The sequence below is a fragment of the Equus caballus genome, chromosome 3 (assembly GCF_041296265.1).
Source record: "Equus caballus isolate H_3958 breed thoroughbred chromosome 3, TB-T2T, whole genome shotgun sequence".
Taxonomy (NCBI): Eukaryota; Metazoa; Chordata; class Mammalia; order Perissodactyla; family Equidae; genus Equus; species Equus caballus.
This window is the reverse complement of record NC_091686.1, coordinates 3437020-3451602: the sequence shown is the minus strand read 5'-3', so window position 1 is coordinate 3451602 and position 14583 is coordinate 3437020. Positions and strand designations below refer to the sequence as shown.

General features: G+C 56.7%; 1 protein-coding gene across 1 annotated transcript in view; it reads right to left on the bottom strand.

The window, feature by feature from the left end:
• Window positions 1-7473, bottom strand: part of NKD1 (NKD inhibitor of WNT signaling pathway 1) — an 85812-nt gene extending 78339 nt beyond the window's left edge. The window contains exons 1-3 of the mRNA XM_023636948.2: window positions 7261-7473; window positions 7097-7129; window positions 6263-6396 (exon numbers count right to left, since the gene is read on the bottom strand). Of these exons, the coding sequence (XP_023492716.1) occupies window positions 6263-6396; window positions 7097-7129; window positions 7261-7285 (192 nt within the window). The 5' untranslated portion in view covers window positions 7286-7473. The remainder of the gene's footprint in view (window positions 1-6262; window positions 6397-7096; window positions 7130-7260) is intronic.
• Window positions 7474-14583: the final 7110 nt, after the last annotated feature.

Sequence of the window (14583 nt, the reverse complement as noted above, 5' to 3'; positions counted from 1 at the left end):
GGATAAACGGCGCCCGGTGACATCAAAGACCGCCTTCCAGATTAAACAACTGAGGCCTTCAGCTCTCTCTGGCGTTTCTTCCAGGATATTCTGGGCTCCTGCCTCAGTTCTCCCTCAGATGGAATGGCAGATATTTTGTTTGTGAGAGTCTGAATTTTTTCCTTCCTCAGGGAGAGGGGGAGAGTGAGGGGGAGAGGGGAAGGGAGGGGAAAGGGAGAACGAGAGGAAGAGAAAGAATGTCTGTGAGAGACAAGAGCCACAGAAAGAACACGTGTGAGTGAGAAAGAGAGGGGAGGCTGGAGGCAGCCGGAAGTGTCTGCTTTGGAATCCAGTGAGCAACCTACGAATTCCACAAGTTTCTAAACCAAAGCACACTGTGGACCTATGACGGTGAGCAAGGCCACAGGAAACCCTGTGCTAGGACTGCGGGCGCCTGACTCACCCGTGCCAGCAGATCTCCTCACGGCCCGCTGCACTGGCCTCTTGACCAGGGATCACTTCCCACGCCCCTTTCTCAGACACATCTGGTAAACCAAGGCCAGGGACCCCACCCTCTTCCCCGAGACACAGGCCCACAGCAGCTCCAGGCAGGATGGGCTCTCTCCAGAACCAGCCTCACACCGCCACGTGTCCCCTGGCCTTTGGGGTGCCTCCCTCTGCCCCCAAGCAGCAATCCCACCCCTTGGCCTCTCACATCCCACCATCACTGGGCTTCTGGCCCTACAGCTGACCCATCCAAACAGCTGGAGTAACGCCCCCGATCCCTGTATGTGACACTCCACATTAATCAGCTCCAGGGAGCAGGCTGGCGGCCCCGCTCCACCCCACACACCTGTCCAGAGGGACAGGTAGCTCAGACACACCAAGAGCCACTCACGTGCATGGGTTCTCAGAGACTGGGCACCAGGAGAGACTCCCAGTCCCCAGAGGCTGCAAAGCCACTTGGAGCCCACAGACCCTTCTTGACTGCCCAACCCAACCGCCACCCACTTTCCATGGACAAGGGCGAGCCGGGGGCCTCAGCCAGCAATTCCCTGCACAAGGGTGCCCTTCCTTCCCACGTTCTTCCTCGCCGTCCCTCAGGTCTGGACGGAAGCGCTGCCTTCACGCGGCTTCTCAGTGTTATTGTCTGTTACTGTACCTGTGTACGTGCTGCTTCTGTCTCCTTTAGACTGGAAGCCACAGGAGGACAGGGACTCTTTCATCTGCCACTGTATCCTCAATGCCTGGCACAGCTGGGGAATTCACAGTTAACAACAACTCATTACTGATAACCATTAATTAATAGCTGAGTGCCTGAAAGAAAAGGCTTAATTCCACCCTCCACTTATTCCATCCGGCTGAGGAAGAGGCTCTGGGGAGGACGAGGCAGGCATGGCGACCTAACCGTCTTCTAGCCTTTATGCATTCACTTGCTCGGCAAACACACGGTGAGCGCCCCCATGCTCCCTGGGGCCATACGGGGAAGATAAACTACCCAGAAAGCGTTGCTTCCAATGCTGCCAGTTCAGCCTTGTGGTTTTAAGCCTCAAGGGGACAGTGTGGTGCCCGGGCTTCCTGGCACAAGGAGCAATACTCTCTGTCCATCCGTCACCCACCTTCTCTCCTCACTCCCAAAATGCCCACTGGTGAGGGACCACATCCCCCAGTGCTAAGACCTTGGGGGACACCCTGTGGTTGTGTCCTGGTTGAGCGGGTTTATCACAATTTGTACAACACGTGAACAGAGAGGGGCTGTTCCCGAATTCTAGGGAACAGAAGACACACACAGCCAGACTCAGGGCAACCAGTGTCCTTCTCCAAGAAGAAAGGTTTCAAGGCGAGGATGAGACACTCCTCAGAGCCTCCACCAGAGACCCACATCAGAGGCACATGCAGCCCTGCGAACAGACCCCCTGCCCACCACCCACCACCCCGGGGACCCAGGCCCGCTGGAAACCAGATGCCCATCTGGCCTTCTGCCCAGCTCAAGCTTCCCCGTCTCTCCTCCCCATTCCCCAGGAGTAAAGAAAACTCCCAGGCGGGGCTGAGCAGCAGGCCCTGGGGGCCCCGGCAGAGGATACCCTCCACGCAGAATTCGAAGATGCCAGCAGCGGAGGCCCAACGGCCTCCAGCAGCCTCAAAGCAAATCATCTTTTAATTCCGCAACACCAAATATTTAATTTATGCCTTACCTCAAATGTCGCGTCCACCTCCCAGCACATAGCTTTGAGACCGCGTAAGGAGGCCTAACGCTTTCCATATGGTGAAGACACGGGGCCTTTCAATTGTGCCAACTGGTATCATTCAAGGGTAATTCCCCTGGAATCCGGCACTCGGGCAGCAGCTGGGCCAGCCGCCAACCTCATCACCCAGTGTAATACGCCCCCACAGGCTCCCACTGGGCCCACACCCTCCCAACCTTCCCCAAATATCAAAAGGCAGTAGGTGCCCCCAACCACATTCCCAAACCGCCTGGCAGCCACCTTTGCTGCAGAGGCAGGCCGGCCCGCACCACGGCTCTCAGTCTGGTCTTCAGGCAGCCCTGCCATAAAAGAACAAAAGGGCCACACGGGGTGTGGGGGACCGTCTTAAACCCAGTGGTGCACATTCATATATGGACACACATACGTGCCACACGCACGTGCACAGACGCACATAGGTTCTGCTTCTCCACGTGTTTTCCTATCAATATCTCTGTGTGTATTAGGCTAATCAACCCACCTATTAAGCTTTTTTATTTCACCCATTATATTTTCCAGACCCAATATTTCCATTTGGTTTTCTTTTGTAACTGCTGGTTGCTGCTTCACGTTTCCAATATCCCCCCTTTATCTCCTTGAGATTATTATGCTTATTTTAATTTCTAATTCTGTTGAGCACATTGTTGTCTGGTGTATAAAATGCTCACTTTTTTGTCCTTCTTTTGTAGCATTTCTCGTTATTTTTCTCCTCTGAACTCCTATTTCCTTGGAGTTCATCCTGAAACCACGCGAAGGGCAGATCCCCGGCCTTAGCCTGTGTCCCCCAAGTGTGTCTACAGTATACGGGCGGGCGGCTCTGGCTGCATCAGCTGGGCCCCCACCTCCGCCCCTACCAGCGCCTCAGCAAACCCCCCAGTACCTTTCTCCTCAGGCTTTACTCTTTTTGAAGAGTTATCTGTCATAACCCCGCCATAGATGAGAACACTGTTGCACCCATTTTGCAGATGAGCTAATGAAGGTATGAAAGGTAAACTGGCTCATACAAAGTGACAAGCTCCTGCAGCAGAGCCTGACCTCATTTATTTTTGTATTCAGGAGGGCAGGTTAGGTTAGCGTCGGCGAGGGCCCCCCCTCACACCTCAGGACCTTGCATCTGACTTGGACCCACCCTGAGCATTTACTAAGCTACTCAGGCCCGTCAGGGAGGAAGCGGGCAAGCAGGGGCCCTGGGCAGCTGGTCAGCGTGCCACCTTGCTGGGGGTTAGCGAGTGCGGCGCCCTCTGGACAGACACTCCGGCACAGCACCTCACCATGTGTGGTTTCCACTGTCCTGGAAAGTGCTCAGAAAGGGAGAAAATCAGATTCCACAGCAGCTTTGCTGGGTTACAAGGAGGACTAAGAGAATGTAAGAAAGTGCCTGACACATACAGGCATCTAATAAACAGTAGCACTCGCTGCGATAATAGTAACAATGCTAGTGGGATGCCCCACTAACACGTCCCGGACCATTGTGCCGAAGGAGTGCAGACAGGCCATCCCCACCACCAGCACAGGCTGCTGGAGGCACCTCTGCCGGCTCTGGGAGCCCAGCAAACCTCGGAACCCACGCCCTCCGGCACCCTGACGAGACACCAGGGGAACGGGCAGCCACCCGCTCCAGCTCCAGCCGCCGGGAGTCACGGAAGCAGGCGGAGGGCTGCCCACCGCGGTCCTGCACAGCATCCTGACGCTTCGCAAGCTCCGGCCATCCCGTCCCCACAGTCACAATTTCCACCACTTGCACTTAGTATTTCTCTCAGAACTGACATTAGACTATCTCTCAACTTAGCTTCATCCTAAACAATAATATTCATGAAGTCATGGGTTTGATGTCCTAGCTACGTTTTTTTCTGGTACAAGAAATACATAACTATCAAGACAGAAAGTACTCCTCCCGGTACCCCCTGCAGCCGCCACACAGCCCCGACAGTGCGGTCCCACACCGGGGCACACCCAGCCCTCCCCTGGGCGGACGTGCCTTCCCCATGTCTGCAGACTCAGTCGCTGGGCCAGGGCTGGCGGGAACCCAGGCGCCCGGGTTCCAGTCACCATGCAGAACTCTCAAGGAAGCAGAGGTTGCCTCCCTTTACTATTTCTGACGGCAGGGTCCACCCTCCACCACCCAACACATGTCACGCTGATGGCTCTGTGGTTCACATCTTCAAAAGTGCTTTGAACAAACATGAACGGCCCCTCAGCATTTCTCTGAAAAGTGGGGGCGCAGGAGGGAGGGGGCATCCCGTGCTGTCCTCAGCCGGGGGAAGAAACCAGGCAACAAGATTCCGTGACTTCACCAAAGCCACAGACAAGCTGGGGCCCCCTCCCCACCCTCCCTCATTTCCCCCAATGGCAACTTTTACTGGCTCACATTCCTCTTGCTGGGAACACTACTATTTAATTAAAAACGACAGACTTTTGTTTTCCTCTCCTTCCTTCCTCCTCCCTCCCATCCTCTAGTACTGGATGCCAAGGAGACCCACCAAAAACATGCGGGTAACATTTGTTATGGCTTTGAAGATAAAAGTCAACTGAAGTAAGCCCTTGCTGTATTTCAAGTTTCCCCTAAAGCATGGAGCGAGCTGCCTGGCAGTTCAGGAAAGAAAAAAAAGGGGGGGGGGGGGTGGGGACTGCAAATAAATGTCATTCTGCAGGAATACTTTGTAAAAATAAACAGGCTGAAAAAACTCAAAACTTGATTAATGGAAATCCACTCAGCTGGCCTCTGTCTTGAGCTACAAATGCATTTGTTCATATGGCTAAATCGGATCATTTTCACTGGCTTTAAATAAATAAGTAGATCAAAAACTAGAAATGGTGGGGGAAGAAAGGGAGGTTTGTAGTTCTGTTTTTAAAGGGCCCCCACGGCAGTGCCCCCCGCCCGTCAAGTTTTGACCTTTACTAGGGGACAGCAGCTCCAATTCCAACCCAGCAACAGATGAAGAGAAACGAGAAGAGAGAGCCCCAGCCAAACGGCGGTGGTGGAGGAGACGGGAGCCCCCCCGCCCCCCAGCACAGAGGCTGTTCCAGACACACACAGGAGTCGACGTCATCCCCAGCCTCACCTCCCAGCACCGGCCCCTGCAACTGAGCTGCACCCAGCCCAGACCCCAGCACCCAAACACATGCACACATCTGCAAACTCCACTGGCCCCTCCCCAGCCCACGGACAAGACCAAAGAACTAACCAGACCTGAAACTCAGTCTGCTCCCCTCTAAGTTAAAGAAAAAAAATTAAATGTCACATCAAAAAGTTGATTCATCCTTTGATCCTGGGCTTGCTCGAGTTCCACGCAGACCATCTGAAAGCCCCGTGCAGAGTTCCAGAGCTCATAGGACATCTGTGAACGCCAGTCCCAGGCCAGGCACTGGGGCTGGACTTACTCACTCCCCCAACACATCTACTGCTCCCCCAGGAACAACTCCAACCTTGAGGACCCACTGGGTGAAGGCTCAGGGGTGGGTCCAGGCTACACCAGAACGAGGCCCTCTCTGTCCTTGTGGGCCAAGCTAAGGGGTCTACTGGGTCTCAGGGCCCCCCACCCTCTGCCACCCAGATGGCAGACGGCTCTACTGGGGTTCTGGGCAGATGGTACTGACGAATGCCACAGACACTTGCAACACACTGGGAGGCGAGCACAGTCCTGCCCCCCACCCAGACACCCTGGATGCCTTCCCTCTCTCACTAGCCCCATCTCCAAATCCACCTTTCAATGGTGGCCTCACAAACAAGGTAGAAGTCAGAGCAGGCTCCCCAGTCCTCCAGCACAGACAAGCTTCCCCACGGACTGGTCCTGCACCACCTTCTCACCTAGGACCTTTCTCCCCAGGCTGCCCTCTGCCCCCAGCTGGACAGGACACTGCCATTGGTGTCACCACTAAGGTTTCCCAAGGCATGGGGGTACAGGGTCATGTTGGTGGGGCAAGGGCAGCCTGATAAGACGTTTCTGGACTTAGAAGCTGTGACGAGAGGGTGAAAAAAGTTGGGATGGGTGGTATGAAGACTCATCTCTGGGGGTGAGGGGGGTAGATGGGGATCGTACCCGGGTTCCTCGGCCAACGGTGCCCGCCGCCCGCAGCTGTCGAGGTCCGGAGCTGCCGCCCGGGCAGCGCTGCCTGCCGATCCACTCCTCGATGCCTTTCCGAGCCCAGGCGGCGCTCACCGCGAAGCTGTCACCTGGGGCGGGACGACACGAAGCCCCTGAGTCCGGCCCCTGGGCAGAAAGTTACGAGAGAGTGGACGGCAAGAGCGGGCCCGCAGGGGCGAGAGGGGGGTGAGAGCCGGGGCACAATCCTAGAGACGGACGCAGGTAATTAGGAGAACGGGGCTCAGCGAAGCCCCAAGAGCAAGGACCCAGAGGGGAGGGCGAAGGGGGAGCAGTACCCCGGGAGGACGAGTCGGGGTTTAGAAGAGCTAGCGCCGGAGGCCAGGGCTGTGGAGCAGAGGGGCCAGGGTCCGCAGCCGGGGCAGTGCGCGCGGGATGAGGGAAGAGGGGCACTGAGGGTCAGGAGGCGGGGCGCAGCGGGCGCAGGGGCCGAGATCTCGGGAGAGGCGGCTAACGGCCAGAAAGAGAGCGGACAGGCTCTTGCGGAAAGGGGCTTGGGAGTCTGAAGTGGGGCGCAGAGAGCGCGGAGGGAGGGGACCGCGAGAGGAGAAGGGGCTGAGGGTCAGAAGAGAGCGCAAAGGACCGCGGGGAGGGGGTAGGTGGGACAGAGGAGGGGGCACAAAGGCTGCTCCGGGAGCGGGTTTGTGGGACTGGTGGCCGGAGCTGGGGGCGGGGGTGGCCCTAGTAATAAGATCCCGCGGGCGAGGCCATTCCGCCGCCATCCGCCGTGCTTCCCGTCCATCCCCCGGTCGGCGCCCCGCGCGCCCCTACCTTCCGGGCTCTCCCTGCGCTTGCACACGGCGGCTGCAGGCACAGCGCGCGGCGGCGGCGGCGGCGGCGGCGGGAGCCAGAAAGAAAGGAGAGCAGAGAGTTAGCGATCGCGGGGGCGACGGCGGCTGGGGCCAGGGGCCCGGCGCGCGGGCGGGGACACTGACCCGGCTTGGAGTGAAGTTTCCCCATGCTGGGGGCGCGGCGGGCGGGGGCGGCCCTAAGCCATGCGCCCGGCCCGCGGGCCCTGCGGCTCGCCGCGCCTCTCCTCGCGCTCCTCCTCCCGGAGCAGCCCCGAGCCGAGCGGAGACAGAGGCGGCGCCGGGACGCGCTCCTGCCGCCGTGGCCGCGGCCCGACTGACGCCCGAGCGCGCCGAGCCCCCAGCCCGCCGCGGCGGCCCGCGCCTCCCCGCGCGCCCATTGGCCGGGCGCGGCGCATCAAAGGCGAGGCGGGCCGCGGAGGGGGCGGGCCGGGGGCGGGGCGCGGTGTGGCGCGGCCGAGGCCCACACAGCGCCCCCCTCCGCGCTGCGGTCCCCGACTGCCGGCCGGGGACTGGGGACCCGCGACTGGGGACCGGGGTTGGGGGCTCTGGCCAGTAGGCGTATTGGGACGGACAGCCTCCTGGGTCCCGCCCTCTCTGGAACAGCCGCTCGTCTCGCTGACGGTGCTGTGCCTTCCCTCCGCTCAATTTTTCTTTGAGGCGGTCAGGGCAGGACTCAAGAGGCCCCAATTTACAGGTGATGAAACTGAGGTCGGGAGAGGAGACGCTGTTCGTGCGCGAGCATCCGCTGCGCGCCTGCTTCGTTGCCCCTTCCCAGTCTTCCCACGACCTGCCTTTTGCAGAAAGTGTTCGCTTATTATCCGCCGCATGCACCCCCGCCCCTGCCCCTCTAGTTTTTGATTTGGGAGCCCAGGAGAAGCCCCCACCGCGCCTCGGGCCAGTGTGGTCCCAGCCCACTGTTGGCGGCCACAGGTGTCCGAAAGCCACGAGTTGCCAGCCAATCGCTCAGATCCCCTGATCCGGGGCCCATGGGTGCCCGCCCGGGGTCGGGGTGCGCGCCAGCTGCGCCGCCCCGAAGTGGGTAACCGCTGGGTCTTTGATCTTCCTTGGTTTCCGCTCCCCGCTGCAGTTCGCCAGACCCAAGGGCTTGTTTGTTTTGTCTAGGGAGGTCTCTGCGGAGGGGAGGGCGACATCAAGGGGTTCCACCCCACCTTTGTGGTTCTCAGAGGGAATGCCTGCTCTGCTGGGGACACCGTGGCTCTGTTGTTTAACTCATCCTGGTACCCGGCGGCCCGGGCGTGGGAAAAGAAAACCCTGTGCTGGGAGGGAAGAGTCCTGCTCGGTCCCTTTGAATTCTCTGTGTGAGCCTCAGTTTTATGATCTGTAAAATGGAGCCTCAGTTCTTCCCTCCTTACCGACCTTTTAGAGCGCCACTGTCCACAGAAAGAAAATGTGAGCCACATACTAATTCTAAACTTTCTAGCAGCCACATTTAAAAAAAAAAGGAAAAAGAAACAGATGAAGTTAATTTTAACAGTATATTTTGTTTAACCCAATATATCGAAAGTATAATTTCAACATACAATGAGATATTTTGCATTCTTTGTTTCGCACTAAGTGTTTGAAATCTGGTGTGTGTTTTCTGCTTAGAGCACATCTCAACACAGACCAGCCACTGCGAGCAACCAGCAGCCCCGTGTGGCTAGCAGCTACTCTATCGGACATAACCGCTCGGGAGCATCCACGTCTCAGAAGACCTTGGGAACTGCATGGCCCTCCAGAGTCGTAAATCTCCTCATCCAGCAGTATCCTTCCATCCTCCAAACTGCCTTTTTTACACACCTCTTTTGGTGGAAATGAAGGCTAATCGTATAAGCAGCTACATTAATGCTGTTAGCAGGCTGGTTTCATTGAAGGAGTGCTGGGACCACAAAATCTGTTATTATCATCCATTTTATATTGCAATTCTGTATCCAGTAGCTGCCATACACCAATCATTGTCCTAAGTCATGTATAGCCCTCACAGCCACTCTCTGATGCAGACTCGTACTTGTTCTACAAAGGAGGGAAGCTCCTAGGCTCAGAGAGGGGAAGTCACTTGCCCAAGGTCACACAGCTAGTCAGTGGCCTGTTGAGGAACTGAACCCAAGCCTGTTGATTCCATTGCCCGCGTTGTTTTCACTACATCAGGCTGTCTCCACACAGTCCGAACCTGACACTCCAGCATTAGCAAGAGTACCCTTCTGGAAACAAGTATTGATTCAGTGCCAGCTGTGTGGCAAGCACTGTTTAGGCACTTAAGACACCATCAATGAACAAAACAGACAATCCCCCGCTCGTGGAGCTTGCACTCTCCTGGGAGAAAGACAGGCAAGAAACAACTAGCGCAATGAGGGGTGGACGGTATGGTAAGTCAGAAGGCCCCAGCCAGGGCACTGACTCTCAACAGGGCAGTTTGCCCCCCAGGGTGCATTTGGCAAGGTCTCAGGCATCTAGCAAGCAGAGGCCAGAGTTGATGCTAAACAGCTGCAATCCTATAATGCACAGGACAGCCCCCCAAAACAAAGTATCACCCAGCCCCAAATGTCAGTGGTGCCAGAGTGAGAACCCCTGAGCGGCAGGCAAAGGGGAAAGGAGAGCGGGGTGCCGGGCGGGGCATGGGGCGGTGGTTCCGAGGTCTGGGTCAGTGGGAGCCTTCCTGCAGAAGCTGGGAGGAAATGGAATCCGGAGCTGCTGCTGTCTCCAACCTCTCCCCTCTACAGACAGGCCCCCGGGGCGCCTAGGTCAAAGCAGAGCTCCGGAGTGGTCTCCTCACAGAGCTCAGAAAGTTGGTTACTTCCTTAGACCGGTCATGGCTTTCTTCTTCCATGAGAAAAAAGTATCCCTTCTTCCCCCTGGGAATTTCTTTTTACAGTTCAAAAAGAGATAAAAGCAAGAACTAAAACTCTACGGCACAGTTTGATTCTTGGGGGAAGTAAATCCCAAGTGTCCAACCCAGACACAAAGGCCCAGTCCACCTTCAGCAGCCCTTCCCAGCCCAGCAGGCGCCCGGCCTGGTGGCTTTGGAGTGGGAGCCCCCCACCCCCACCGACCTGGCCTGGGGCGAGGAACCAGAGAGGTGGGCCTGGTGGCGAGAGCTCAGCCCCTCCAGAGCTCTGAGGAGGCGATCCCCCGGGGCCTCCAGCCCCATCCACCTGGGGAGGCTACTCGGCCTCCTTGGCTTCCCACCCCACGACTCACTGTCTTTTCGTGTGTTTCAATAATTTATCTGGCCCATTTCTTCGGCTGTATACTTACAGTGACACATCTTTTTCTTTGAAGATTTCCCATCCTTTGGGGGAGGAGAATGGGAAAGGAAAGCAAGAAAGAGATAAGAGAGAGATTACAACGGAAACGGGTTTCATGCGGCTTGAGATTTGGCAAGGCTGGTTTAGGTGAAATCTGTCAGATGTGGAGCTGAGAGGTTTTTTTAAAAAAAAAACACCTCACCCTGGTCGGCTGCCCCGTGCTTGTCTCCAAGTTAAGCTTTAAGCCGTCTGATCTGGCCCCCTTCAAATGCCGCCTCCTAGAGAAAGCGCTCCTTCACCTTCCAACCTGAAGAGCTCCAAGCGCTCTGAACAGCCAAGGTGCCCTCTCCTCTCGCTCCACTTGGCTCTTCATGTTTTTTTTAATGCTGGAGCTAAAATTCCCTGCTAGAGTCTGGGCCCCTTGAGGAGGAGGTCTGAGCGACTTGAGTTTCTAGGTGCAGTACCCAGCACTGCCCATAGGAGGTGCTCTATGTGGAATGAGAGAAACCCACCCACCCCACCTCAGCCCTGGGGTGTGTTGTGGTCAATAGGAGGGTAGAAGGCCAAGAATATGATCTGGGATACTAAAAAAAAAAAATTAATGTCTAAGTCCCTGCTGGTTCCTCCTAGGTCCCTGGAGTTGCTTCATTCTGCAATCCCGTGGGTGCTGGCATTGCTAAGTGGCCTGGAAACCTGGTTTGGGTGAGGAGGGGAGAGTTCAACTGTTCTGCAGGAGAAAGTCACAGGCATTTTGAAGATGGCAATCAGGAAAAGGAAGAACAAGGTGTCAAGGGAAACAGTTTGAGAGGAGAGCAATAAATGAGGACCCAGGAAGGGACAACCAGTGAGGTGGGGCGATAGTCGATTTTCAGGGCAGTGGTGTCTAATATGGATTGGCAGTTGTCACCTGCTCAGCTCTGCTGGAATCGCCTGTTACTCCAAATATCGGCAAAATCCTAACCGTGTCTCCAGGTTAGTGGCACAGGACAGAAGAAGGAAGGACTCAGAAAGACGGCCCAACACAGATCATCTGAAGGGCAACAGGCCACCACGGGCTTCGGAGTCGAGCTGTGAGTCAGGAGGAGAAGATGGGAGCGAGAGGCAGCCTGCAGGAGCGCCAGCCCCCGCAGCGGTCCTTGGTCCTTGGGGATGAGCAGGGGGAGGCTGGCTTCCCCCACAACAGCCACTCTGTTCCGAGATCAGAGGACAGAGGCCCCAAGACAGCTTCCTGAGCCTCGCATTGGGTGAACTGAACTGTTTTTGTGCTGCCATTCCTCCCAGGTCTAGAGCGCCCAGCAAGTTCCAAGCACAGGCTTCCAGGCCACACCGGAGGAGAGAGGGGAGCCCAGCCTCCTCCTGCTCCCGCTCTCCTCAGGCCCTGCCCCTCCGCTCCCCTCCGGGCTTGTCCGAGAAACCCTGCCGGTCACAGGCCCAGCCCACCTGCTTCCGGACTTCTCTTACAAAAGGGAGAAAAAACTCCTGTCTTTTTAAGCCTTTGTTTTTCAGTTACGTGCAGTCAATCTAGGCCTGAACACCACACTCACTCTACCCATCGCCGGATAGAAAGAAGCGTCCGCCCATCAGCAGTTCCCAGAGCAGGTTCCCTGAGCTCCAGAGTTGTGAGATGCTATTCTGATGTGAAAGCAAGGGCTCCACGGGAAACCCAGGCAGCCCTGGCTTAGCCAAAGGGAGACAAGCTCCCTTCCTGCAGGACTTGTCAGGAACTTCAGTGAGCAGCCAAGCTTGTGGCTCTCCAAGACGAGGGCATCCTAAGCAGGATTTTTCAAACTCATCGGACCAGGGACCCCTTTCTAGGGAGTTCAAGTGAAAACAAATGTTCCTGGAACACACTTTGGAAACTGTTGGACTACATGGCTTCCAAGGTTCCCTCCAATCTGACATTCCAGGCACTAACTCCAGGGGCCGAGCCTAGGAGGGTGGCAGGAAGGAAGCTCAGTGAGACAGAGCCAGCATGGGAAGGCGCCCTGAAGGAGTCCAGCCACATGTGTCCAGGGTGTGCATTTAACGTGTCTCAGGACGTATTTGTCCACCTCCAGGCCTCTGAGTAATCAGATCCCTACTGTGTATGAGACTCCCCGTGGGGCTTCTTAAGGCCACAGCTCGGGGCGAGAAGGAAAAGCGTCACTGTAGCAAAGCTCATGGGCAATTCGCTGGCCTCACCTGCCTTCCCTTCTAGCTTAGCCTCCTCTTCCTCCTCCTCTTCCACATCCTCCTCCTCCTCCTCCTCCACTTCCTCCTCCACATTCTCCTCTCCCACAGAGCACCTCTTCAGGGTGGCCCTGCTGCCGTGTTGGTACCACATGACCCCTTCACTCCTTGGCCACAGCTGATTGGATGTCTGCCCCATGAGCCTGACCACTCAGGAGCTCTGCAGAATTTGAACAGAGAGGCCCAGGGCCTGAGGTCTTCTTACTGGTGATCTCCGAAAGTGAAGAACTCCCTGGTCCCAGGGGCTAGAGCAGCTGCTTGGGTCTGTGTGGGCTGATGATGAGTAGAAAAAGAAGCGGGAGAAGGAGCAGTCAGAGAGAAGCAGAGACAGTACACCAGGTGGAGAGAGACACAGACAGTCTTGGTCCCTCGTTCTGCCGTTCCCAGCTCCTGGCCTTGTTGGTTCTAGCTGTATGTTCTGACCTTGGGTCCCTAAGAGACCCTTGGTCCCCCTTTGGCTGGGGTCAAATAGCCTAGATGAGGGTTCCTTGGCATTCGATGTGCGTATGAATCCCCTGGGATGGTGTTAAGGTGCAGTCTGGGGTGGCACCTGAGAATCTGCACTTCTCACAAGTTCCCAGGAGAAGCTGCTGCTGCTGGGCCGTGCCACACTTCCAGGCTCCAGAAAGTCAAGCCTCTCAGCAGCTACTAGGACTGTATGGCTTGCCTCTTCACTGAGTAGGTAGCAGTACTGGGGAGGAGAAGGAGGGACAGAAGACAGGCGGGACAAACCCGAGAAATAAAGTTGCGTCTCTTTTATTAAGTCATTCAACAAAGATTTGTTGAGGGTAAAATTTACACCAGGCTCTTATGTTCACAAAACTGAAAAAATAAGTCAGTGAAATATATGGTGTGTCTACGGGGGAAAATCAAGCGGAAAGAGAGAGAAGAAATACCAGGACAGGCTTGCCATTTTAGGTAGAGTGGTCAGAGGGTGGCCTTTGAGCAAAGACTTGAAAATGAGGGAAGGAGCCACAGGAAAGAAGGTCCAGGCAGAGGGAACAGCAAGTACAAAGGCCCTGAGGTGGGGTCATGCTGTGAATGTCTTGGGAGCAAGGAGGCCAGTGTCTCTGAAGCAAAGAGAGTGGGCAGGGGGTGTGAGGTGCAAGAGGAGGAGAAGATGAGGTTGGAAGGTGACAAGGCTGGATTACGAGAACCTGGTGGGCCCTGGCAAGGGCTTCGGCTTTACTCAAGGGAGATGGGAGCCATTAGAGAATTGTGACCTGGGGTGACTGGGCTGTGTTGAGAGCAGTGTAGTCCAGGGGGTTGTGGCCAGAGACCAGGCAGAGGTGAGGAGATCAACAGAGGAGTCTATAGCAACCCTGGCATGACGCAGGGGCGGCTCAGACCGGGGCGACAGCAGTGTGAGAGCTGGGAGTTAGAGGGGACAAGATCAGCCACTATGCCGGATGTGGGTGGGAGAGGAAGAGAGGCGTTAAAGAGGACGCCCAGGTTTGTGGCCTGAGCCTGGACCAGACAGAGCTGCCCTGAGTGGAGCCGAGGAGGCCTGCGCATGGCACCAGCCGCAGGGCCGGGGGCTTGGGGCTCGAGGCTCGGTCTGACAGTGTGATGTTGAGATGCCTGTTGACTATCTGAGTGGCGCGATCAAGTAGGGTCGGATCTGTGAGCCGCAAGTGCAGAAGCCGGCTGAGGGCTGCAGAGACGCACCTGGCATCCCAGCTGTGGATGGGACTTACAGCCCCACGTTGGACACGATCCCCTGGGGAGCGAGTGCAGAGAGAACAGGAGTGGGCCACCCGAGGGCCTCGGGGCCCCGCCCAGCTTAGGAGTCAGCGACTGTCCACCCATCTCCTCGGACTTTCAGCACCACCATGACCTCTTGACCTTCACTCAGGCCTCAGGGTCCCCTCCTGGAGGACCTTCTCAGGAAACCCTTCTCCCACCTGCTCACACCCTGCACACGCTCCCCGGAGCAGGAAAGAGTCCCGGCTGGGCGTCGGGCTCTCAAAGC